The sequence below is a fragment of the Urocitellus parryii genome, chromosome 6 (genome assembly GCF_045843805.1).
Source record: "Urocitellus parryii isolate mUroPar1 chromosome 6, mUroPar1.hap1, whole genome shotgun sequence".
Taxonomy (NCBI): Eukaryota; Metazoa; Chordata; class Mammalia; order Rodentia; family Sciuridae; genus Urocitellus; species Urocitellus parryii.
In genome coordinates, this window is record NC_135536.1 from 95370809 (window position 1) to 95397169 (window position 26361).

The following is a 26361-nucleotide window of genomic DNA, read 5'->3' on the forward strand; positions in this document are numbered from 1 at the left end:
AATTGAGCCTGAAGATGTGACTGGAATGCTGCAATCTTGTGGTAAATCTTTAATGGATGAATAGTTGCTTCTTAAGTATAAGCAAACATAACAGCTTCATGAGATGAAATCTACTCCTGGGGAAGATGCTCTGAACATTGTTGTCATGACAATACTACTAAAAATATTTAGAATATGATGTAAACTTTGTTGGAAAACAGCAGCAGGGGTTGAGAGGATTTGGAAAGAAGTTCTGCAGAGGGTAAAATGCTGTCAAACAACATCATATACTGGAGAGAAACCTTTTGTGAAAGGAAGAGTCAACTATGTAACAAACTTCATTGTCTTATTTTGGGAAATTACTACAGGTATCCCACCCTTCAGCAGTCACCAGTCCAATCGATCAGCAGCCATCAACATAGAGGCAAGACCCTCTACCAGCTTTTTGTGACTAAAACTCCTGGAGGTTCAGATGATCATTAGCATTTTTTATCAATTAAATATTTTAAAATTAAGGTACATACTTTTTTAAAGACATAATGCCATTGAACACTTAATAGACTATAGTATAGGTTTAATATAACTTCATATGCACTGTAAAACCAAACATTTTGTGTAACTTGCTTTATTGCAATATTTTCTGTATTGTAGTGGTCTGGAACCAAATTTGCAATATCTCTGTAAATATCTTGCAATATACCTGTAAATCAGAAGAATGCTGGAGATTATGGCTTGGGTAATTCACCTAGGCTCATTGCCTGAAAGTAGAGGTCATTGGAAGACATACAGCTAGTTACTGCTCAGAGTGCCATTAAAAAAAAAAAAAAAAAACATAGATTGGGTGGCTTATAACAAAAAAAATAATTTTCTTACATTTCTGCAAGCCACAAGTTCAAGATCAGGGTGTCAAGGGTGTCAAGCATGGTTCTTGGTGAGCCCTTCCTCCCTTGATTGTGGACAGCCACCTCCTTACTGTGTCCTCACAATGACCTTTCCTGTATGCATACTCAGAGGGTGAGATGTCTGCTTTTCCCTCTCTTGTTATCCGGACACCAGTCCTATTGGATAAACCTTGTTACCTTATTTAACTTTAATTACCTTGTTAAAGGCCCTATCCCCAAATATAATCACAGTGAGGGTCAAATGACCTATATTTTCAGTGGAAAAATCCAAGAGACTGCGGTTGTAATCTTTTCTCTGCTAGTGGAAGAATTTGAAGAAAGGCAAATTTACTTTCAATTCCTTCATTTATAAAATGGGTATAAGAATACCAGCTGCCCTACCTTCTCACATGGTCAAATGAGATCATCTGTGGGAAAGCATTGTGAACAAATGCTTAGAGGGTTTCAAACAACCCTATATGTAAGATACATCACTAGATCCTAGTTGTATTATTAAGTTTAGCTCTATCCATGTCCTCTGAGAACCTAAAAGCATGGTCTTGAGGGAGATAATTGACATTTCTAGATTAGAAGTAAGGTTTGACTACTTGCCTGGACATCTGTGCACAGAGCAGGGTGAAGCATCAGTATTAAATCTTTCAATGAAGCAGATCTCTGTTTCCATCACCATCATGTACCTACGTGGGGTGATCTTACTCCTCTGAGGACTTAAGAACATTTACAGAGATCAGAAGATAGCCAGAAGTGAAGCCCCTCTCTCCCACTAGTGGAGGGAGGTCTGATGAGAATGGGAGAAGTTTGGTGGTGGTTGGTACTGCTATCGCGGCTCAGTTGGAGATTCCAGGTTGCAGGAGGAAAACAGGTGGAATTTGAGAGCATTATGTTAAGTGAAATAATTCAAACTCAGAAGAGGATTGTATGTGTTCTCTTATATGTGGAAGTTGGAGAGGAAAAAGGAAAAGAAAGAGGTGCGGGGATCTCATGAAAACAGAAGGGGAAAGGAACCAGGGGGAGAGAGGAGAAGAGGGAAAGGGGACATGCAGGGGGATAATATTGGCTAAAGTGTATGGCCATATTGATGTATTCATATATATCAATGAATCCCACCATTATGTACAACTAAAATGCACCAAAAAAAGGGGGGAAGAAAAGAAAGAAAGAAGGAAGACAAGAGGAAAAAATACCATCACAGCAAAAACAGACAAAATGGAGATTCCAGGTGCAGGGACACTACGGTATCTGTAGTGTCATGGGTGGCAAAGTTTGCAAACCCATTTCATGGGAGTTCTATGACCCTAACTCAGTAAGTATAGCTATTTTGGCCTGAAAATAAAGCTTTCCTTAAAGAATGTATTTTTTGAAAGTGAAATTAGGGATGGGGATATTTAGTTTCTGAGGCTCTGAGATGGAGTGGTAAGAGGACAGTGTGGCGACTGGGGTATCTGGGTTGCAGCCTAATATTCCTCCAAAAAGCTAAGTGATCCTGAGCATGTCCCATCACTTCCCTGGACCTAGTTTCCCCGTCCATTATCCCCATATTGGGGCTTGAACTGAGTCATCTCTGTGGTTCTTTTCATACCAAAATTTCTACATCCTGGGAACCCTGCCTTGGGCACAGCTCTCGTTGGTCCTACCCACATGCTGCCTGCCCTGTGTCTGCTGGACAGGGAGAGGGTGCTGTTTCCTTATCCCTGTCATCAGTGTCTGGAGGCCATTGACAGGTGAGTGTCTGTCCAAAGAGGTCAGCAACCAGCAGGGGAAAGTGCAGATGAGCTGTGCCTCACCTGGAAGTCTTGATTGGCACACTGCCCCACGGGGGTGGGAGTCTGAGTAGGAAACAGTGTGCATGCAGTGTGTATGTGGTCAAGTTCTGCACATTTGTAGGAAAGGCCAGGAGATTTCAATGTGGGACTGCCGTCCTGAGTTACACATTTTCTCCTAGAAGCAAAGGAACCCACAATAGCAGTTTCAACCTATGAAATTGAAACATGGCTTTTCCAATAGCATTATTTCCTAAAGTTGTAGAAATTTTCCCTATCATTTCAACTGCAATATGAGCTGTATTGAAGGATTGCCAGGTTTAGAAGTATAAGAAGTGGGAATTGAGCCCAGGGCCTCATGCATGCTGGGCAAGTACTCTACCACTCAGCTACATCCCTAGCCTATGCTAAACATTTTTATATGATTTCTCTGAGAAAACATTTCACATTCCAAGCGATGGCTTCCTAAGTCTTAGGACACAGCCATATGTGAGTTTGTTTTGATTCTTCCAGGGCACCTCTTTCTACCATGGGCCCATCATCAGCACCAACCAACATGAATTTGATTAAAATGAGATAGAGGGTCCTCGTGTTGTGATTAGCAAGTCTCCCATGTCTTTGAACAGTAGGGTGTCCAATTCTTCCCAGATAACCTAGAGCTGTCTTTTAAAACTAGTTTTAAAACTAAGTCCCAGTGTACCAGGAGCCCTTCCCTCCCGGGCAGAGCAGGATGTTGATGTCTTTAAGAGAGCTAATCCTTAATAGGCAGGGCTCTGTGTTCTATTCTTTCTCCTGAAATGTCAGAGTTGCTCAGGCCTTTCCAAGTCTCAGTCCAGTGACTCTCCCTGAGAAGGGACTGGAGTGTGCCCCAGGGATTCTGCTTACCAGGGAAATGGCTGGATTCTGTTATGATCTTATAGAATACAGTCCTTGCCACTCTTGCTTGATTAGATTGTGTGGTCAAGGCCAGACCAGCTCATTTCTCAGGCCTCCTCCTAGCACTTGACTGGCACTTTTCTTGGAGCATTCCCTTGGGAGCCTTGCCAAGGTGCCTCCCTGCCCTTTTTTTCTTCACCCGCCTTCCCATGTCTTGGGAGAAAATAGATGGGAGACGTGGGAGGATGCACTGGCGAGTGAGCAGAAGCTCCAGGTCAAGCTCTCCTCATTCTCTTCCCCAGGAAGCGTGTGTGTGTGGAGGGGGGCTGTGTTATCCAGAAGATCTGGATGTGTCTGGCTAAACCCACTGTGGAACTTTAGAGAATGTCTAAGCTTGCACCAGAAACAACGCAAGAGTGTTTGATAACACCATAAGAACACATGGCCACCTATTTGGGGTCCTGAATCTGTACAGGTCTAATGCAGTACCCTGGCATTGAGTCAGTGCAGGGTGCCTCAACCTTTGCACTGTAGACATTTCAGGACAAATGATTCTTTGTTGTTGGGGAGGGTGACACTGTCTTGCACATTGTAAGACGTTTAGCCCTATCCATCGTCTCAAGCCAGAAGATGACAGCCACAGCTTCTCCAGTTATGGAAACAGTAAAAATGTTTCCAGGGCTGGGGCTGTAGCTGGATTGGGGCTGTAGCTCAGTGGCAGAGCACTTGCCTAGCATGTGTGAGGCGCTGGGTTCGATCCTCAGCGCCACATAAAAATGAACAAATAAAATAAAGGCATTCTGTCCATCTTAACTACAAAAAAGAAATTAAAAAATGTTTTCTGTGTGTGTGTGTGTGTGTGTGTGTGTGTGTGTAGGGGGTGCTCCTGGTTGAGAACCTCTGAGTTTTTTTTGTAGGTGTCCCTTTTTTGTCCAGACCTTCTGGACCTTCACAGTATAAGCAACATGTTTGGATGCACACATGTAAAACGATTGCCCCAGGATGCTCATATTTTTGCAAAGAAAAAGTGTTCCACAATCAAATAAATTTGGAGAACTTCATGTATGTTCCATGGTCCATCTGCTGCCTGATATGTAACAAATCCCTTTGTGGAAAGTTAAAATGCATTAGAGAAAAAAATACATTAGGATGTTGGAAGCTCTAAAATGTCTGACAGTAAGGAAACCTGCTCAACACTAGGGGATGGAGTCTTTGCCTCCTCACGGCCACCAATGACTGTAGAGGTTTCTCTCTTAAAATCCAGGTACCCATGGACACCATTAACCTAGGTACATGTATGAAGACATGAATAGTGTGACTCTACTTTGTGTGCAACCAGAGAAATGAAAAATTGTGCTCCACATGCGTGCTACGAATTGAAATGCATTCTGCTGTCAGATATAACAAATTAGAATAAACAAATAAAAATTTTTAAAAATCCAAGTACCCAAAACAAATTGAGCTACTCTTTCTCAGCCCCAAGTCTGAGATTCCCAAGGAAAAAACCCATTGACAACCGTATGGTTAAACTGTTTCAGGATTTCCAAACTAAACAATGGCCTTAGGACCAGCTAACTTATTGCTCTGGTTGTGATTAAGAGATTATATAAGGAGCAGGAATCAGTTTCCCAGAGAAGGGACAAACTAAACAGACAAAATAACAGATTCCTACTTAATATTTCCTTAATAGTAATTTCCCTGAAAAGCTTTTTTCTAAATGCCCAGGCAGCTCCATCATCTAGATTCTTGCTCAGATTTCATGAAAACTGGCGGGAATTTACCCAAATTTTTGCAAAAGTTAGAAAGACGTGGAAAATTTTTCCTAAATACTGGAATTAAAAGAGACAATTAGATCAGTATTCCCATGGCTTGAAAATAAGGACCAATGTAACTGGCAAGGATGAAGTTGGCTTTGGATGCAGGTCCACAGGTTTTGCCAAGATTGTACTCCAGGTTGTAGTCCCTTTAGTAGTTTGCTGCCATGAATAATCAGGTGAGGAAGTCTTTGAAGAGATAAAGCAGCCTTGAGCAGACCAGACACACACAATCAAGCTTATTCACTTTCTATTCTGAGCCAGAGATGCCATCAGTTTAAATATTGTGTTCTGGTTGCTGAGGAAACCAAATAAGCAGGTTGTTAACATAATATTAATCTATGAAGATTAAAGTATCTTGCCCTAGCTAAGGAGCAGATGGAAAAGTCATATATAGGACTCATTCTCATTGTGGGGTAGAAGGTTAGGCTAGGTGAAGAGTGGCCATGGGAAGGAGGAAGGGAGACAGCTTCTAGTTTATGGGAAGAAATAATATTTGTAGCTTTTGGCTACTTAACAAATAGTAGCAATTTGCTAAATTGTTCAGGATAAGGGTTTAAGCCTGGCTTCTGGTACCATTTCTACCACTAGTTTTCTTTGGCAATGTGTCGAAGTCAGACTTAGAGAAGTTTGTGAAGTCAGTGCTGGAATAAAAAAGGGTTATCTTCCATTTTTGTTTGGCTGGTTCCTCTTAACTGCTCTTAGTAACTAAATAATCCAAGAACACAAAAAGCTCTACACAATTTAGAGAAGTGTTGATCAAAGGCATGGGAATGGACTAAAAATACAAAACCATCGCTGTAGAATTCAGCTTAATAGTTACAAAGACATGGAAAACGACATATAATAAACCCCTTTGTGGAAAGTTAAAATGCATTAGGAAAAAAAATACATTAGAATGTTGGAAGCTCTAAAATGTCTGACAGTAAGGAGACCTCCTCAACACTAGGGGATGGAGACTTTGCCTCCTCATGGCCACCAAGGACTATAGAGATTTCTCTCTTAAAATCCAGGTACCCATGGATCCAAGAACATAAAAAGCTCTTTGAACAGAGACTGTTCCTCAGAGTTTTATTTTGGCTCACAGTTTCCGAGGCTCAATCCATGGTTGGATTGTTTCTCAGAGACTGCTTTCTGTGCAAACGACTCATTCTGCTTTCAGTGGCTTCCAGTTCAAATTTTTGAGGGAACTAGGGTCATGGGCTTAATTACCATGAGCTGGGTACTGGGTTCACCTTGAATGTGCTGGCAGCCTTAGGGAAGTGCCCAGCTCTGGTCCAATTCATAAGCACCCATGGCCAAAGAATGGTCTGTTTCTCTAAGGAAAAGCCAAATTTTTGTATGTTTCTTGTTGATGAGGAAATCAAGAACCAGAGATTCAAAAGACTTGCTTAATGTTAGAGTGAGTAGAGAATTGTTATGGTTTGGATATGAGATGTCCCCCTAAGTCTTCTTCATTAATGCAGGAATATTCAGAGGTGGGAGATTGGATAGAGAGCTGTAACCTAATCAGTCCATCCTAGTTTGAATGGACTAATCATAGGCCTGTGGGTATGGCTGGAGGAGATGGGTCACTGGGGCTGTGCCCTGGGAGAGTTCCATCTTTGCTGTAGCTCCTTCCCCTTTCTCTCTGCTTCCTGGCTGCCATCATCTGAGCAGCTTTTCTCATCATTCCCTGCTGCCATAATGTTTTGCTTTGCCTCAGACCCAGAGCAATGGGTTTGGCTAACCATGGATTGAACCTCTGAAACGGAACCAAAATAAAACTTTTCCTCCTCTAAGTTGTTTTTGTCAGGTGTTTTGTTCACATTCAAGCTAATGCAAGAATGAAGAAATGAGAACTCGAGCTTCCCAAGTCTCGGTACAATCACAGCATCCAGGCCTGCTTCTGATGGCACTCCTCCCACGTGTCCACACACCTACCAGCTGGCAGAGCTGAATGTGATTTAAAATACGTAAATTCACAACAGATGTATTGTCTCTAGAAACAAAAGAACTGAAGGGGAAAATCACATGAGTGTAAATTGTTGTGGACATCATCACAACTTCAGTGGTTCACAACCTTTTTCTGTACAAGGCCAAAGAGTAAATATTTTTGACTTTGTGGGCCATACTGGCTTTAAAAGGGGAAGCTAGGAAAAAGAATAATGACAAAGAGAATTACCTTTGACATTTCTCCTATGTTTTCAAACCTTTCTCATTTCTTTTTATCCAGAGTTAACAACCAAAATTAACTGCTTAAATTTCAACTTCATTATCCCTTTCTCAAGTTGAGGGTTTACAAACAGTTAAATTCTCCAATTCAAGTAAGCAAAGAGAAAACAGAGAAACAATAACCTAACGAATCTTCATGATAAGTAAGTAGTGGGTTCACTGACACCACTCTATCCCTGGTAGATAAGGGTGTCACGGATACTGCCTCAAATCAAGAATCCCACAAGGCAAGGCTGTGGTTATTACCTTTCCCCTCTGTGTCATTCAAGGCTATGGCCATTCTTGAAGCTTCCAAGGAGACAAAGCAGCCTTTCCTTCCATAGAAGCCTATACTATATAGGACTCCAGGAGCACAGCTTGCCAAGTTGCAATGCCATTCTCTTTGGCTCTCGGCAGTGTTATAAAACACACTTGCTATGACCTCCAACTTTTATGCAGCTCATTCTTACCTGGTCCAGTCCTCTGTTACCAGACTAGAAACTTGTAGAGTCACAGACTGGTTATAGTCACAGAATTACCCAACCCATTTCTGCAAGAGTAAACATTTCTTTTCTTGCCCCAGGGTTAACACATAATTACTCCAAGTGTCAAGATAGAAAGAGTAGGGTGGGGACTGAGACTGCATCCCCAACTGAACCATCTCCCAGTTCTCCAAACCTTCTGCTTGAGAGTTCTAGGGGAGTATGCCTTGGATCAGCAATCCACAGGCTGCCACTGATGCCTATTATGGGATAAGCCTGGTGTCTTTAACATCAGAACTCAAATTGAGCCAAAACAACTGATTGAATTGCTAATTTAGAAATGTCATACAACTTGACTACTCTAAATGGCTTTTGATAGTGTTAGTTTTAGAAAGCTTCTAAAGATACGCTGTGGACATGTTCCCTGAGCTCTGAGCATAAGTTTAGAACTAAGCACCTTTCATGGCAAGACCTATAGTTCAGGATACTTCCTTTCTCCACATTAAAAAATTAATGTTATATGGTAGCTTTTGATTGTTTTCAGGTGCCATGCACACCCTCTTCTGGTCAGTTAGGAGAAAAACCAATCATAATCAGGGGAAAAAAAAACACAGGGATTAAGAAGGAAATTTCTTGCAAATTAAAACTACACTGAGATTTCATCTCACTCCAGTCAGAATGGCAACTATCAAGAATTCAAGTAACAATAAATGTTAGCGAGGATGTGAGGAAAAAGGTACATTCATACATTGCTGGTGGGACTGCAAATTGGTATAAACACTTTGGAAAGCATTATGGAGATTTTTCAGAAAACTTGGAATGGAACCACCATTTGACCCAGTTAGCCCACTCCTCGGCATATACCCAAAGGACTTAAAATCAGCATACCATAGTAATGTGGCCACATCAATGTTCATAGCAGCTCAATTCACAATAGCTAAACTATGAAATCAACCTACATGCCCTTCAATAGATGAATGGATAAAGACAATGTGGTACATATACACAATGGAATATTACTCAGCCATAAAGAATGAAATCATGGCATTTGGTGGTAAATAGATGGAACTGGAAGCTATCATACTAAGTGAAATAAACCAATCCCCCCCAAACCAAAGGCTGGATGTTCTCTCTCTGATATGCAGATGTTGACTCACAATAGGTGGGGGGCAGTTCATTGGATAGGACAGGGGGAGATAGAAGGAACAGAGGGAGGATGGGAATAGGAAAGACAGTAGAATGAATTAGACATATATGAATACCTGATTAATGTAACTCCATATCATGTACAACCACAAGAATGGGAAGTTATACTCCATATATGTATGGCATGTCAAAATACATTCATGTATAACTAAAAATGAAAGAAAGGAAATTTCTGATACAACTGATGATGTACCCCTCCTTTGTGATCACCAAAATTTTCATAAAAGAAATAAAGTTTAAGTATCTTACTGTTTCTGAATAGAGAAGAGTCCAGTCTTTCAGATTCCCTGCCTTTCATTGTGACAGTGACTACTCTAGGGAAAGTGATCAGGTAAGGATCAATAATCCAGTCCCTAAAGCAATCAGTTCATTCCTCAAGTTTCACACTGAGTAGATGCCTAAAGGTAGTGAAAGTATGCTCAGTTTGTATAGCCTCAGCACTTTGTGCAGAGACCCAAGAAAGCAGTGATTAAAATCAAGCACTCTGGAATGGAACTGAGTTCTGCTACTGACCATCTATGGGATCCTGGACAAATCAGTATCTCCATGACTGTTTCATCTTCTGAAAAGTGAGTAGTAGTAATGGCATCTCTAAATGTGTTACTTTTGGGAAGTGGCTTAGAACAGTGTCTGGCACAGAGGAACTCACAAAAAGGACGACTCTTCAGGAGCCTCCTAACAATAGGATGGTCTCTGGCTACATCCCTAAGCCCTTGCCACAGCTCATACCAACCATCCCATATGAAGATTTTTAATACCTTCCTAGAGATTTTACAATATTCTTTGGCAAACCTAGGTGAGCACTGAACAACTCTACAAACTAAGCTTTTCTTTTTTCACTACTCTACATGTTGGGTGAGTACCTATTCTGAAATGATAAGACTACTTTTCAATAATCATTTTATTAGTACAGAAGAACCCCCACTAGAATTTACATAGTGCAAAATAAGCTGTTATTACCCCCAATGTGATAACAATTATTCTTCATACAGCAAAAAAGCAAGATGAAAATCCCTTCATATTATAACTCAACTAATGTTGCTAGTTTTTATTAGAGCATTATAATTAAGACATTAAATTATAAACTCATATGGTATATTTGGAAATTACATTATAAAATAATACAAATACTTTTAAGGTGTGATGTGCCAACAAATTTTAAATTTTTATCATTAAGATTTAGATTTCAGTTTCAGATTAGAAAAAATTTGGTTGATATTGTGGTGTGTATAAAGACTGAAAGGATAAGGGAGGAAGAAGACAAATAAATTACTTCACAGAAAAAATTTTTAAATCAAAAAAGATAATTAATTAAATTTTTAGCAGATTAATGTTCTAACCTGTTGGCACAACATACAGAAAATACTTACATGATGAGTTCTTTTTATTTTTTTAAAGCCAACAGCAGCTTTACAAACAATAATACTTTTTTATACATATATTAAAGTAACAATGTGTTACGGTTTAGCAGTTTTATGTTAAAGAGTTGAAAATTAATGTAGAGATCATTACTCATTTGCACATTATAATTCCCACCCCACCCACCTTCCCTAGCTTATTAAGAAATCAAACAAGTACATTATTTGGATATTAATTTATCAATATTTAAACTATGTGAATTCCTTTTGACTAATTCTTTTCCAAATACCGGAAGCATATAAAATACCATCTCTGCAAAAATGACCTCCAGTCAAAGCCTGTAAAAACTTTTCAATATAACACACATTATTTTTCCATGTTTAGTCAAAAGAAATATATTACATCATTTACAAACATATTTAAACCAAAAAATTAAGCTAATATGAACATTTGTCTTTTGAGAAGTAATCTTCACAGCAAACAAATCTACTGAAGCAGAAATCTAATTTGGGGAGTGTAATTCATACTGTAATTCATATACTTATATACTGAAATAGAAATCTAACATTAAGTATTGCCAGTAAAACAACTATACACTAAGAAAAAAAGTCACTATGTTTTTATTTCTTGTGCTAATGAACCCTTACTCTTACCAAGAGATCTCTTTCTAGGTCTCCAAAGAGTGAACCACACAATTTCCAAAAATAAAACTTTCCTAATTCTCATACCTCATCCAAAGCCTATAGTTCAATATACACAAATTTCAAAATTTAAAGAAACAAATTATAAAGACATCATTAATACATACTTTAGTATACTCTCAACATAGTAGCATTTTCTTTAATAAATCTTGGGTTGTCCTCTAGAAGTGACCTGTCTCATATAAAAAAGGCTATGGTCCCTTGGTTTTGCTGGCAGAAGAGGTACTGCATGCGTGAGAGCATTTATCAAACATAATCAAATACTTCTGAAGTCTATAGCAAAATTAAATTACTGGTGTTCTGAAGATTTCCCCAACTTCTCTTTTGATACAAATGTCAAAAATCTAAAATGGTGATTCCTGTTCAGAAGAGATACAAAATATAAGAAACCTTTGAAAAGCCATTACCTCAAGATCAAGAGTTATCTGAATCACTGACATGGAATAAAGGAAATTAACATCATAAAAAGTATGAAAAGTTTTTCAATTCACTTTTAAGATTGTCAGTAGTTCAAATCCTCTATCATTTCTTTAAACAAACTAACACTTCCAAATGTGTAGAGACAGTAAGATCTGCCACGTATAAATCCATGATAACTATTTCAGAGGCTTCATTCCTTACACGCTGTGTTCCTTTAAGTATTGGATAATTAGTGCCTAGGAAGTCTATACTGGAGAACAGTGTAGACAGGACATATAATAATGTCCCCTTTTAGCACACTAATAAAGCTGACAGACTGACATTATAGCAACGCTCCTAAACTTTCGTAAGCCACAAGTACTATATTATCAACCAAGAATCTAATCTCTCCAGTAATTAAGTGCCAGCATTATAAAACATCAAAACTAGCACAGTAGTCCCAGTAAGTTCAGTAAAGAATCTGCCCAACTCTTCTCTCCCACCTCTGTGAGGCAATGCCTTGCCCCATACAATCAGGGTAGGGAAATAACACTCCCTCCTCTGTTTTGCATCTATGGGAGCTTTTAAGTAGAAAGCTGATTGAGCATGTGCATGTTAGCCAGTTGGAGATGGAGGAGGCGGTAGAGGGAAGACAGCGAAATGAATAATTTGTAATTCTCCTACCATTACATAAACTTGTAGATATCATTAAAGTTCAGGTGATGATTGACTAGCAAATAAAATATTAAGCTCAGTAAGTGTAACTTCTCCCAAGCAAGTACACACACTCCTAGAGAAGGGCAGAGATAAATAATAGTGAATAAAAAATACCTGCATATATCTGTATATAAGTCATCTAATAGGTTCAGCACAATTAGAACAACTTTCTCTGTTCTTCTAAAACTTCCTCTTCTAAGCCTTGATTATCAGGATACATGTTATGAACTGTGCAAAATTCCCTTTCCTTTCAGTAATTATGGTGGTCGCTATGTGGAAGGTTCTCAAGGCTAGGCTTGAAATGTATATTTAAAAAAAGATGAAATGGTTTTGTACTCAGGACAAGTTTGAATGCCCAATCAAATCCATATCTCAAATCAAGAGTGTCCTGAACCAGAAGCATGCAAGAGAACATATCAGAATAGACTTTTTCAGGATAGCTTACATGTAAGTGCTGCAGTCATACAATCAGTTACAGTTATTCACCTGTCAAAATTAATCTAACTTTATGTAAATAAGACTATGTACAAAAGCATTCCTGAGGTAAGTAAGAAGCAATTCAAGATAGAACCTGACAGGTCCTATCTTGGGTGACTATTCATTATCATAAATGACATTTATCACTTTTTACAAATGAGGTCAGCCAGTTCTAATCTATCCCGGTGGCGTCATTGCTAAATTCTGGAGACTCTGTTTTAGCCCATCACAACTTTAATGGATTATAATGATCAGTGACTTCTGAAGTAAGCATTTATGGGCCAAATAAAAGTTGCATCCATTTCTTAATGTATACACTTTGTGGACTCATTAACCTCAGCCTTTAAGCTTTCTGAGCCTATCTTTAGCTCTTTTTAAAACAACAACAAAAAAAACCCAACTTTTTAATCAGACAAATTAAGAGTGAAGTTGTAGTCATGAAACAAACACTGACAGCTGTTTTTATCCTTAGAACCTTGACCTTAAGCTTTCAAAATGAACTTAAATAGGCATTTTAAATTTATTTTCTTTAAAACTTGGTCTTCTCTTTTAATTATTATTTTCATTATAAAATAAGGTGAAACAGATCTGAATTTTCTGCACAGTCCTTAGAAAGACACTTTGATGCTAATTAAAAGCTAAGCTATCGATCATAACGAATACATAAAAGCTACAAAAATATTTGTTGGGAATTAAACACACATAACTATTGGACAGTGCTAAATGTTGAGATGAAGCATAAAAGGTGATGGCTGCAACCCTTACATGGTTGGGAGATGGGTGACATTTCCTGAGTTATATATTTTGGGGTGCAGAATTAGAATCAGATTGTTCTTTGTTCATAGAGCTGCAGTTACTGGACTTCTGTTGCTCAGGATTGGCTTGTTGGTCAGGAGTCCATGCTTCATTGTCCATTCCTGGCTCCAGCACCTCAGGTGCTTCTGCTTCCTCTTCTCCACCTAGTTCTACATTGTCTTCCTCAGAACCATTAAGGGTTTTTCCAAGCTGAAGGGTTTCCATAGTTCTCTGGGTCTCTGAGACCCATGACTCAATTCTACTATTAAGCTGCACTTCTACTGATATACGTTCATGAGTATAATCTTCCTCCTCTTCCTCCTCTTCATCATCCTCTTCTTCAAGCATGCCAGGTACAAGAGTGCTAGTGGTGCTGGTGATGGAGGAATTCAAAAGATCTCGGCAACTACCATCCAAAGAGCCAGTCTCTGTACTCTGCTGTGAGGCCCATTCCAGGTCATCTGGCTTCACTTCCTCTTTATCCCCTGCTGTAGATTTCCCAGGATCTGTAGCTGAGGTAGTACTGCCTACAGACACTAATGATGGCTGCTTACTAACATGAATTGTGTCAAGTGGAAGTTTAATAGGTTTTTCAGAAGTGCTGTGCTTATAGGAAACCTCTTTTTCATTTTCTGATGTTTCCAGTCCATCTGAAGTTTCCACCATGTTTCTCCAATTTGTTTCTACAAATAGCAAACAGATTTTTAAAAGCTAAAACACTGTTTCAAAATCATGGCACTTAAAAATGCAAAAAGAGTGACGAAAAAATTACTGAAATTTGTTGGCCTCAGAAATTGATTGAAAAACTAAAAATTAAAGCAAAAGCTCTTACACCAACAGGAACCAATGACATTCATATATAAAATCCATATATTCATGAAAATCAATGGATCATCTACACTTTTTTTTTCTTTTCTTTTTGAAGGGGGCAGTTGGCAGGTTATGGTTATACTAAGCTCAAGTAGTCACAACTCACAGATGGCAGAGCCAAAATATCCAGCAAAATATTCTGATTTCAAGAGTTTATATCACATTTGGTCAGCAAGTTACTAAGATATTTTGGGGAATGTAATTCCACATATAAGCAATGAATCAGTCCATGTATTCCTAATACTGTGAAAATCTGTTTGATAGTATGTGTAGCTTGGCTTACACAGTGATTCTGAAGTACCAAATGTTATTATATAATACAGTGGTGATAATCTAAAATTATTTTTAATATCAGGAAATCAATATAGAACAAAAAATGTACCAGGAATCAGTAAATGAAACACAGCTCTTCTACCCCTCTATTTTTATCTTTTAAATAAAAATATTTAATTACACTCCAGCTCTGACTTGTATTTTATAAGTATAATATTTTCATCAAGTTGTAGTGAAATAAGAAACCTACTCATATTAATGTATTCAATTTGATTATCACCCATAGACTGACTATACTTTGACACAGACCATATTTATGGCACTTTGAGTCAGGTACATGGTTTATAAAGAAAAAAACTGCCTTTCCTATGAACAGATCCTTCCCATTCTCACTTCTACCTCATGAAAACAAAATTTTCTCCTAGATTCTCAATCTCAGCTAATTACATTACCATTCACAGTCTTGAAGGTGAAGAAACCTCAGAGTAATCCTTGTCTTCTTTCTCCCTTAAGATACATCTTCATTCCCCTGAATTTATCCTGTCACTTCTAGCTCAAAAACTACCAAATTTGATCAGTACTGCTTTAGTTCATGCCTTATTTCTTCTTAACTGGTTCTGTGAATTGACTATATCATTATCTAACTGGCTTTCCATCACCCTAGGACAGGATTCAAACCCTTTAGCTTAGCATAGCCAAGCCCTTCATGATCCAATTCTGTGTAGTCTGTATGTGAGGTGTCCCCCAAAAGCTTATGTGTGAGACAATGCAAAAAGGTTTAGAGGAGAAATGATTGGGTTATGAGAGTCTTAACCCAAGCAATGAATTAATCCCCTAGTGGGATTAACTAAGTGTAGCTTGAAGGCAGGTAGGGTGTGGCTGGCACAGGTGGACATTGGGGGCATGTTTTGGGGGGATATATTTTGTACCTGGTAAGAGGAACTCTCTCTGCTTGCTGATCATCATGTGAACTACTTCCTTCTGCCACATTCTTTTGCCATAATGTTTAGCCTCACCTCAAGCACTGAGGAATGAAGCCAGGTGCTATGGACTGAGACCTCTGAAACTGTGAGCCCCCAAATAAAACTTTTCCTTCTCTATAGTTGTTCTGGTTAGATCTTTAGTCACAGCAGCAAAAAAAGTTGATTAAAACAGACCTTTATCTATCTTTCCAGTACCATTTCATCCTGACCCCAACCCATGCATGTCATCTTGTATCACTGAATTCTCACTGCTGCCTGAAGTCACTGCATAAGCTATGCTTTAGCATACAACATTCTTTCTATTCAAATTATGTTTTCTTTTACCCCTCAAGACTCTTACTCATCCTTGATATCCACCCTTAAATGTCAGTTTCTTTGTGAATCTTTCCTGACTTTTCCACAAGAGGCATTTACTAACCTAACTCCCACAGCATTTTTTACATAGTTCAAAAAGCATTTGTTCTATTTGCTGCTCCACACATCAACTCTCCTCACTCCCAATCCTATGTCCTCTATGGTTGCCATATACTAAGTACAGGGGGCGGGTACTCAAAATGAAAAAGTTTACAAATATATTTATAGATATATTCAATTATGCAAAAAACTTTAAAAGCACTAAATTTCTTAAAATTTTATGGCATATTTACATTTCCTTCAAACATTTTTTTCCTAAAGAGAAATCTGAGGTTCAGAAATTAATTGATTATACCTAAATCCCCTAGGCAGAGAGTGAAAAACCAAGTTTCAATCTTTGAACAGTTTAAATCTGATACTAAATCTTTGAGAGTTTCTTTTCATGCTGTTTTTTTCCTATACATCCCCATATGGAGATTATTTATCTATCTGTCATTAGCCCAAATCCTTTGCTTTATAGATATATCTTGCAGAGTGCTTTTGAGACTTGGCCTTTTACTAAATATATATACAGAGAGAGGAGTGAACTTATTTACTTCATTTTATTTTTAACTAGCTATCACTTCAGCAAAAGAACCATGGCTGCCTCTAGCAAGTAACATCTGTCTATGACCAACGGATGATTCCTAAAGACCAAAAACAATTTGTTAATTGCCTCTGGCCTGAAGATTTATCAAACACTTAGCTACAATCACAGACAAGAAGCCACAGAAGGGAATGTGGGAAGAAAAGGGGACTCAGATTTCTATATATTAAATTTTAGGTGATAACAAACTATTTGATAAACTCTTAGATAAGATTAACATAAGAAAAAGAAGAACAAGATGCCAAAAAGAAGGAGGAGGTTATTCTTTAAAAAAACCCAAAAAACAATAAACAAAAAGAACAGCAAGATAGGATACATGAATCAGAAACTAGTTCAAGGAAGAGAAGTTAAAAGAGTTCAAAGTATTATAAAACAAGGCAAGGAGACTACTAAAATGCAGACTGCAGTAAATAATGTTAAACATTAAACACATATACTGTGGGTCTGTATTTCTTTTTTATCTCAATTAGATTTAATTCAAAGTAAATGTCATGTGTCTAGGTTTTATAAGACTGGACTCAGCAGTATTCAGTTCTTTAGTTTACTTAGTAAATATAGAATTCAATAACTGAGTATAAATTATTAGAATAAAACTTCCTAATATTTACTTAGTGATAGGTCACATGTATGGTGCATTCTATTTTTAAGATCCACGTTGGCTATTTTAAGATTTTAGAACTGTGATTGAATTCCAGGATCTCATAGAATGCCTATTTCAAAAATTCTCCTGAGTTTTAACCCATTATGTCCCATTGTCCTATACAGAATTGAAAACTTAGAAATTTATAGGTTATTGAAATGTTTGGATGATTAAAAAAAATAAAGGTAAGAACAAAAGGTAGAATGGAAAGTTACATACAAAATTATTTTAATTAATTAAATTATTTTAAAGTTTAAGTCATTCAAATGGTATGCAATAACTTACCATATTCCTTTTCATTTACTTCAGAGATAGGTTCAGAAATAACACTGCAGAAAGAAATGGCACTTGCTGCAGAGGGGTTCCGAGAATGCCCCATGTGGTGTGGTACCTTTTTCACATTTTTTAAGGCTTCTTCAGCTTGCTCTTGCTCCATTGCTGCAACCATATCTTTATATGCTTTCCTGGCTTCCTCAGTGAGTTCAACTAATTTATTAAACAGGCTCTAGAAAGAAACAGAGATTCTGATTAATCCCTGAAGATTCCAATTAGTCCATTTTTTATTACCCTTCTTTTCAGATAAAAAAAATCTGAATGGTACGCAAACCATAGAACTACACAAGTCTGAGAAAATTCCTTGATTCTAACACTAGCCACTAACTGTGATACATATTTAAAATTCTTCCCAAGTTTATCAACTCAACAACAAAACAAGTTAAATGCACTTCATTTTGTGTCTTGTTTGTTATCACAGAGAGTACAAAGACTGGAAAACCAACTTTGCTTTTGTGGAACTTTCTGTGTGGCTACAAAAAGACAAAAGACAGCTATAATTCCAGGCACAATATCTTAAACCCCTTGAGAGGTATAACATATTATGGCTTTTAGATAAGACATTAACTCTAATTGCTGAAATTCATGAAGGAAGATGACACCTAATATCCATACAATTTTGAGGGGTAAAGATAGGGCATTCTTAGCTAAACATACAAAGCCACGAATAAGGGTACAGACATTGAAAAAAAAAAAAAGTACAGGGCTTATCTGGAGAGCACAGGGCTTATCTGGGGAGCAGTGAGGAATCTTATGTGGATTAGGATTTAAGGGATGACTATATGTAGGGTGACATTTGCAGATGTAGAAGAGGGCAGTCTCCACATGAATTAAAAATTCCCAGTAATTTCACTTATTGGAAGAACATGCAAAAGACCAAAAGGAAGTCAGCTAGGGCCTTGAAAATGATAAAAATATTACATTTACAAAACAGGTAAGCATGATTATTGGGTCAAAGGCAAATTATACAAGCAGTACATTTTAGCTGGATTAAGTTTATGATTATGAACAAAAATGAATAACAAAATTTCCCGTATTTTCCTTATTCTATTTGGATTACAGTTAAGTTTATAATTATGATTAAAAACTAACAACAAGGGGGAGATCCAAGATGGCGTGCTAGAGGGAAGCTGCATTCTGTGTTACTCCCAGAGCTGGGATTCAAGTAGTGGAAATACCGTTTCTCTGCGAATGATTAGAGAACCCCTGACAGCTGCTCCCATGCAGGACTCCTGACCACTCCTCCATGCAGGTCCTACAGGTGCCCAAGTAGGACCACCAGTGTCAGCACCCATGCGGAACTCCTGCCCACCAACCCGCTCAGGAATCCTGACTGTAACACCTGTGTGGACCCATGTCTACCAACATGGGCTCCTCCAGTCTCCTTCATCTTGGGGCACTGCAACCACTGCCACAGTTCTCTACATGTGGTAGCCTGCACCTGGGGACATTGCACTGGGTCTGATGAAAGCCGCTAGCCACAATACTGCACACCACAGAGCTGCATCTCTGAACACACCTCTCAACACCACCATTCAGCCCCACCTCATCTGATACTCCATCACTGAAAGCAGCCACCTCCATCTTGGGACACCTTTGTCGCCATCTCTAGTTGGGGCAACTCCCAGCTTGGAACACTGGCTGAGGTTTAGAAACATAATCAAGGTACCAAAAGTCCCCAACTCCACCCTCTTCCCAGCAGCCCGATAACCTGGCACAGTGCCTGTGGCTATGCAGCCAGTCTGAAGCCTGCAAAACCAGGTCCTGAACTGCCCAATATAAAACAGTTCTCTGAGACAGGTGCACAGCCCCCTGAGCACATCCCACAAGACCTCTGGAGAAAAAGATTCCTAATTGGGAAGTAGAAAGGGAGAGTGTGGGTGAGACACAGTTTAGAGACTAAATTAGAGACCAGGAATTATGAGGTCTACAGGAAATATAAGGAGATAAGACCAGGCACCCACATCACAAAAGTGGGCCCCAAAGGAGATCCTTGGGGTACAGTCTCCCATCGATGACTGGCAAGTGCTATACTCTATTTCCCAAGGAGCTACATTCCCAAGACCAATCCTCACACCCTAATAATCTTCACCATCCTGAGGGTGGAGATAGGAGCAAACAACAGACAACCCCACCTACTGGATGAGAAGGGAAGCTGGAAAGATACTGATCTCCAACAAAAACAATCCTTGTATCTTCCTTGGGATTTCTCTTTCTCTCTCTCCTCTGGTCCTCACATCCCCAACATTTATGAAAGAAGTACTTTTCATGAATTAGGCTACTAAGGACTGGGATGTCTAAATAGCATATACAGTGGTGTTGTATATTCTTTTATCTCCTATTTTTACATTTTTTACTTTTCCTAATATTTATGTTTGTCTGTCTTTTGTACTCTACTGTCTTCTCACTTACTTGTCTCCCCCAAATCACTTTCTCTCTCTTCTGCTACTCACCAACTTCTTTAGATTCCTCTTTCATGCTTTCTAAGATCTAATACTCTATATCCTCACTTCCTACCCCAACATCTCATCCTATACCTCATCCCTGGTTCTTTGTCCACCAAGAGAAAATGAAGACCCTTTTGCAAACCTAGTGTTTATACTGTAGCTAATAATTGAAGGTACCGTTTCTGTATATTGTGACAAAACTGTTAATGTCTTAATAGCAGCTCTTTGGTTTAAGGTTGTATATCATTTGTATTGAGATCTGTTCACACTGTTCTTCCCCTTAAAGGAGAGATATTGGAAACCTGCAGAAACACTATAAGCCTATAGGGTAAAAACTGTAAAGCCTTGGATTTACAGTGCTAGATGGGAAGACACACGAGCATCATTAAAAAAAAAGGGGGGGGGGGAGAAAGTGCCGCCAACAAACCAAGATACTACAATATTAGGATCCATGGCCAGCACAACAGAAGAGAAGGAGTTCAGGATGTAAATAATTAAAATGTTGTATGAATTAAAGGATGATATAAGAGAGAAAATACAGGCAGCAAAAGATCATTTCAATAAAGAGCTACATAAGCAAATACAGGAAGCAAAAGATTACTTCAATAAGGAGATAGAGGTTCTGAAAAAAAAAACAGAAATCTTTGAAATGAAAGAAACAATAAACAAGATTAAAAGTTCAACAGAAAGCATAACCTAGAGATTAGATCACTTGGAAAACAGAACCTCAGACAATGAAGACAAAATATATAATCTTAAAAAGAATGTTGACCACACAGTAAAGATGGTAAGAAACCATGAATAAAGCATTCAAGAATTATGGGATAACATAAAAAGACCAAATTTAAGAATTTTGGGATAGAGGAAGGCATAGAGTCACAAACCAAAGGAATGAACAATCTATTCAATGAAATAATATCAGAAAATTTTTCAAACATGAAGAATAAATTGGAAAAGAGGCTTACAGGACACCAAATGTACAAAATCACAACAGTTCCACACCAAGGCACATTATAAGGAAAATGCCTAGCATAGAGAATAAGGAGAGATTTTTAAAAGCCACAAGAGAAAGGAATCAAATTACATATAGGAGGAACTAATTAGGATATCTGCAGATTTTTCAACCCAGACCCTGAAAGCTAGAAGATCCTGGAACAACATATACCAAGCTCTGAAAGAAAATGGATGCCAACCAAGAATCTTATGCCCAGCAAAATTAAGCTTTAGATTTGATGATGAAATAAAAACTTTCCATGATTAATAAAAGTTAAAAAGAATTTACAACTAGAAAGGCTGCACTACCGAATGCCCTCAGCAAAATGTTCCATGAGAAGGAAACAAAATACAATAATGAAAATCAGCAAAGGGAGGTATTGCACTAAAGGAAATACTAATCAAAGGAGAAACCAAGTCAAGTTAAATACCAAAAATAAACAAAAATGGCTGGGAATATAAATCATGTCTCAATAATAACCCCAAATGTTAATGGCTCAAATTCACCAATCAAAGACAAACTAGCAGATTGGATTTAAAAAAAAAAAGACCCAACAATATATGCTGTCTTCAAGAGACTCCACTTCATAGGAAAAGACATCCACAGACTGAAGGTGAAACATTGGGGAAAAAACACCTCTCTCATGGACTGTGGAAACAAGCAGGTGTCTTATCTTCATATCAAATAAAGTAAACTTCAAGCCAAAATTAATAAAAAAGAATAAAGAAGGACATTTCATACTGCTTGGGAGAACCATATATCAACAAGACATAACAATTATAAATATATATACCCCAAACAATGGAGCTTCTGTGTTCATCCAACAAATTCTTCTCAAGTTCAAGAGTCAAATAGACCACAACACAATAATTCTAGGTGACTTTAACACACCTCTTTCCCCACTGGATAGATCTACCAAACAAAAGCTAAACAAAGAAACTATACAACTCAATAATACAATCAATAACTTAGACTTAACAGACATATATAGATATTTCATCCATCAATGAATAAATACGCTTTCCTCTCAGCAGCACATAGATCCTTTTCTAAAACAGACTATATATTATGCCACAAAGCAACTCTTAGCAAATGCAAAAATGTAGAGATACTACTCTGCATTCTATCAGATCATAATGGAATGAAATTAGAAGTCAATGTTAAAATAAAAAAAATAGAAGCTACTCCAACACCTGGAGACTAAATAATATGCTACTGAATGAACAATGGGTTGCAAAAGACCTCAAAAAAGAGATTAAAAAATTCTTGGAGGTAAATGAGAATACTGATACGACATATCGAAATCTATGCAACACTATCAAGGCAGTACTAAGAAGAAAGTTCATTGCATAGAGTTCATTACTTCAAAGAAGAACAAGTCAACAAATAAATGATCTAACATTATATCTCAAAGCCCTAGAAAAAGAAGAACAAATCACCACCAAAAATAGTAGAAGACAGGAAATAATTAAAATCAGAGCTGAAATCAATGAAATTGAAACAAAAGAAACAATTGAAAAAATTGACAAAACAAAAAGTTGGTTCTTTGAAAAAGTAAATAAAATTGATAAACCCTTAGCCATGCTAATGAAGAGAAGGAGAGAGAAAACTCAAGTTACTAACATATGTGATGAAAAAGGAAATATTACAACAGACACTACAGAAATACAGAAGATAATTAGAAATTATTTTGAAAATTTATATTCCATTAAAATAGAAAATATCAAAGGCATCAACAAATTTCTAGACTCATATGATTTGCCCAAACGGAATCAGGATGATATACACAATTTAAACAGATCAATTTCAGGCAATGAAATAGAAGACACCATCAAAAGCCTACCAACCAAGAAAAGTCCAGGACCAGATGGATACATAGCTGAGTTCCAGGAGACCTTCAAGTTATTTCATGAAATCGAAAAAGAGAGAACACTTCCAATCTCATTCTATAAAGCCAATATCACCCTGATTCCAAAACCAGATAAAGGCACATGAAAAAAAGAAAACTTCAGAACAGTATCTCTAATGAACATAGATGCAAAAATTCTCAATAAAATGCTGGCACAAATCGAATATAAAAATACATTAAAAAGATAGTGCACCATGATTAAGTGGGGTTCAACCCAGGGATACAAGGTTGGTTCAACATATGGAAATCAAACAATGCATCACATCAATAGATGTAAAGATAAGAATCATACGATCATCTCAAAAGACGCAGAAAAAGCATTTGACAAAATACAGCATCCCTTCATGTTCAAAACACTAGAAAAACTAAGGATAACAGGAACATATCTCAACATTGTAAAAGCTAGCTATGCTAAGCCCAAAGCCAACATCATTCTAAATGGAGAAAAATTAAAAGCATTCCCTCTAAAAACTGGAACAAGACAGGGATGCCCTCTTTCACCACTTCTAATTTAACAGAATTCTTGAAACTCTAGCCAGAACAATCAGACAGATGAAAGAAATTAAAGAGCTACAGATAGGAAAAGAACTCAAATTTTCACTATTTGCCAACGATATGATTCTATACCTAGAAGATCCAAAAAATTCCACCAGAAAACTTCTAGAACTAATAAATGAATTCAGCAACACAGCAGGATATAAAATCAACACCCATAAATCAAAGGCATTTCTGTACATCAGTGTCAAATCCTCTGAAAGAGAAAATAGGAAAACTACCCCTTTTATAATAGCCTCAAAACAAAACAAAATGAAACAAAACAACAACAACAACAACAAAAACTTGGGAATCAACATAAGAGGTGAAAGACCTCTACAATCAAAATAACAGAACGTTAAAGAAAGAAATTAAAGAAGACCTTAGAAGATGGAAAGATCTCCCTTGTTCTTGGATAGGCAGAATTAATATTGTCCAAAATGTCCATACTACTAAAACCACTCTTCAGATTTAATGCAATCCCAATCAAAATCCCAGTGACATTCCTCATAGTAATAGAAAAAGCAGTCATGAAATTCATCTGGAAAAATAAGAGACCCAAAATAACTAAAGCAATCCTTAGCAAGAAGAGTGAAGCAGGTGGCATCACTTTACCAGACCTTAAACTATACTACAGGGCAATAGCAACAAAAATGGCATGGTATTGGCACCAAAACAGACTGGTAGACCAATGGTATAGAAGAATAGAGGACAGAGAGACAAATCCACATAAATACAGTTATCTCATATTAGATAAAGGTGCCAAAGTGGAGAAAGGATAGCCTCTTCAACACATGGTGCTGAGAAAACTGGAAGTCCATATGTGATAAAATGAAATTAAGCCCCTGTCTCTCACCATGCACAAAACTCAACTCAAAGTGGAACAAGGACCTAGGAATTAAACCAGAGACCCCATGCCTAATAGAAAAAAATATAGGCCCAAATCTTCATCATATCTGATTAGGCCCTGACTTTCTTAATAAGACTCCTACAGTGCAAGAAATAAAATCAAGAATCAATAAATGGGATGGATTCAAACTAAAAAGCTTCTTCTTGGAAAAAGAAACAGTGAGGTGAATAGAGAGCCTACAGAATGGGAACAAATTTTTACCACAGACATATCAGATAGAGCACTAATCTCTAGGATATATAAAGAACTAAAAAATCTTAACATCAAAAACAAAACAAAACAAAAAAAACAACCCAAGCAACAAATGGGCCAAGGAACTGAACAGATACTTCTTAGAAGATGCCATATAATCAATCAACAAATATATAAAAAATGTTCAACATCTCTAGCAATTAGAGAAATGCAAATGTAATGTATTTAGAGTGCAACCAATAACAAGAAAATATGCATATGGACAAATGATTTTGAGATTAACATTGGTTTTACAACATACATAAGTTATTAGGAATAAAAGAATATAAGGGAAGAGAAGAAAAATTAAGGAGAAAACTAGGATCAGGGAACAAAAAGTCTTAAATGTGAGAATAAGGAAAGTTTAATTCAAAGGTTTTATCAGATAATAAAAATAACTTAGGTACATATTACCACAAATGGACATACTTGATAATATGCCAATATTTTATAAAATTTTATTTTAAGAGTACATTTTAGTTTAAATAATAATTTACTCACCTTAATATTATAGAGGGCTAGAAAAAATGTGCAAAGCTGGCAAATATTTTATAATATAAAATTATAAAAATAAATTAACACATATAATTCATGAAGAAACTGATACAATTAAAAAAAAATTCACTTTTCTGGACCCTAGCTCTGTTCCTATTAGATAAACTCTTAATAGTGAATTTAAAAAGAGGACATTTTTATTAGACATCTATATGTGACCCTTCTTTTTCAGCACTCAAATTCCCACATATAGTTAAACATAGGCAGATGTACATATATCACAATTTATTCAACAAACATTTGTCACCTGCTCACGCTCAGGTAATGTGAAAGATGTCAGGCACACAAAGACAAGGGGCCTTTCCACCCTCAAAAAGGTCAGTTAAAGAGAAACACACATAAATTATAGCAAAGAAATGCGATAAGACCTAAGGGAGAAAAGCATAGGCAATTTTGAGAGCACAAATTATGATATATTCATAGAAAGTGGGTGGGTAGATAATTTTGTAGGCAAAGGAAAAGAAACTGAATGGAGGGGGAATGGGAGGTATACAAACACAGTGAATGGACACAAAGGGGGAGACACTTAAATACATAAAAATAGTGTGTTTGGCAAGAGAAAATGATCTGCCCATGATATCACAAAGTACTTAAGAGTCAACTCCATAAAAAGATAGTCATAAAATGCCATCAGGGGGCTGAGGTTGTGGCTCAGTGGTACAGTGCTTGCCTGGCACCTGTGAGGCACTGGGTTCGATTCTCAGCACCATATAAAAATAAAATATACAATTAAAATGCCATCAGTTGACAGGCATTATTCTAAACTAATAACTCTCATATTATCAATCCTATTGTAAGCTCTGTATTAGAAATTGCCAGAGGCGAAGGTATCATATGTGCAAAACTATTCTGACAACTGGTTTAGGTAGTTAATTTTCTAGAGGAAAGTTCCTTCAATAAAAGAATTCTTTTCTCTCTTAATTCCTAGTATACAAAATATAACCATCACAGTGTCTATTTCACATTGCATAATTCTGGATATCTTCAACTAGCAGTTGAATAAATAATCAAGTATTAAACAG

The 26361-nt window shown here is 37.3% G+C and overlaps 1 protein-coding gene across 1 annotated transcript in view; it reads right to left on the minus strand.

Moving 5' to 3' along the window:
- Positions 1-10129: 10129 nt before the first annotated feature.
- Secisbp2l (SECIS binding protein 2 like) overlaps positions 10130-26361 on the minus strand; it is a 54087-nt gene continuing 37855 nt past the window's right edge. Inside the window, exons 17-18 of the mRNA XM_026390696.2 lie at positions 17712-17931; positions 10130-14343 (exon numbers count right to left, since the gene is read on the minus strand). Of these exons, the coding sequence (XP_026246481.1) occupies positions 13661-14343; positions 17712-17931 (903 nt within the window). The 3' untranslated portion in view covers positions 10130-13660. The remainder of the gene's footprint in view (positions 14344-17711; positions 17932-26361) is intronic.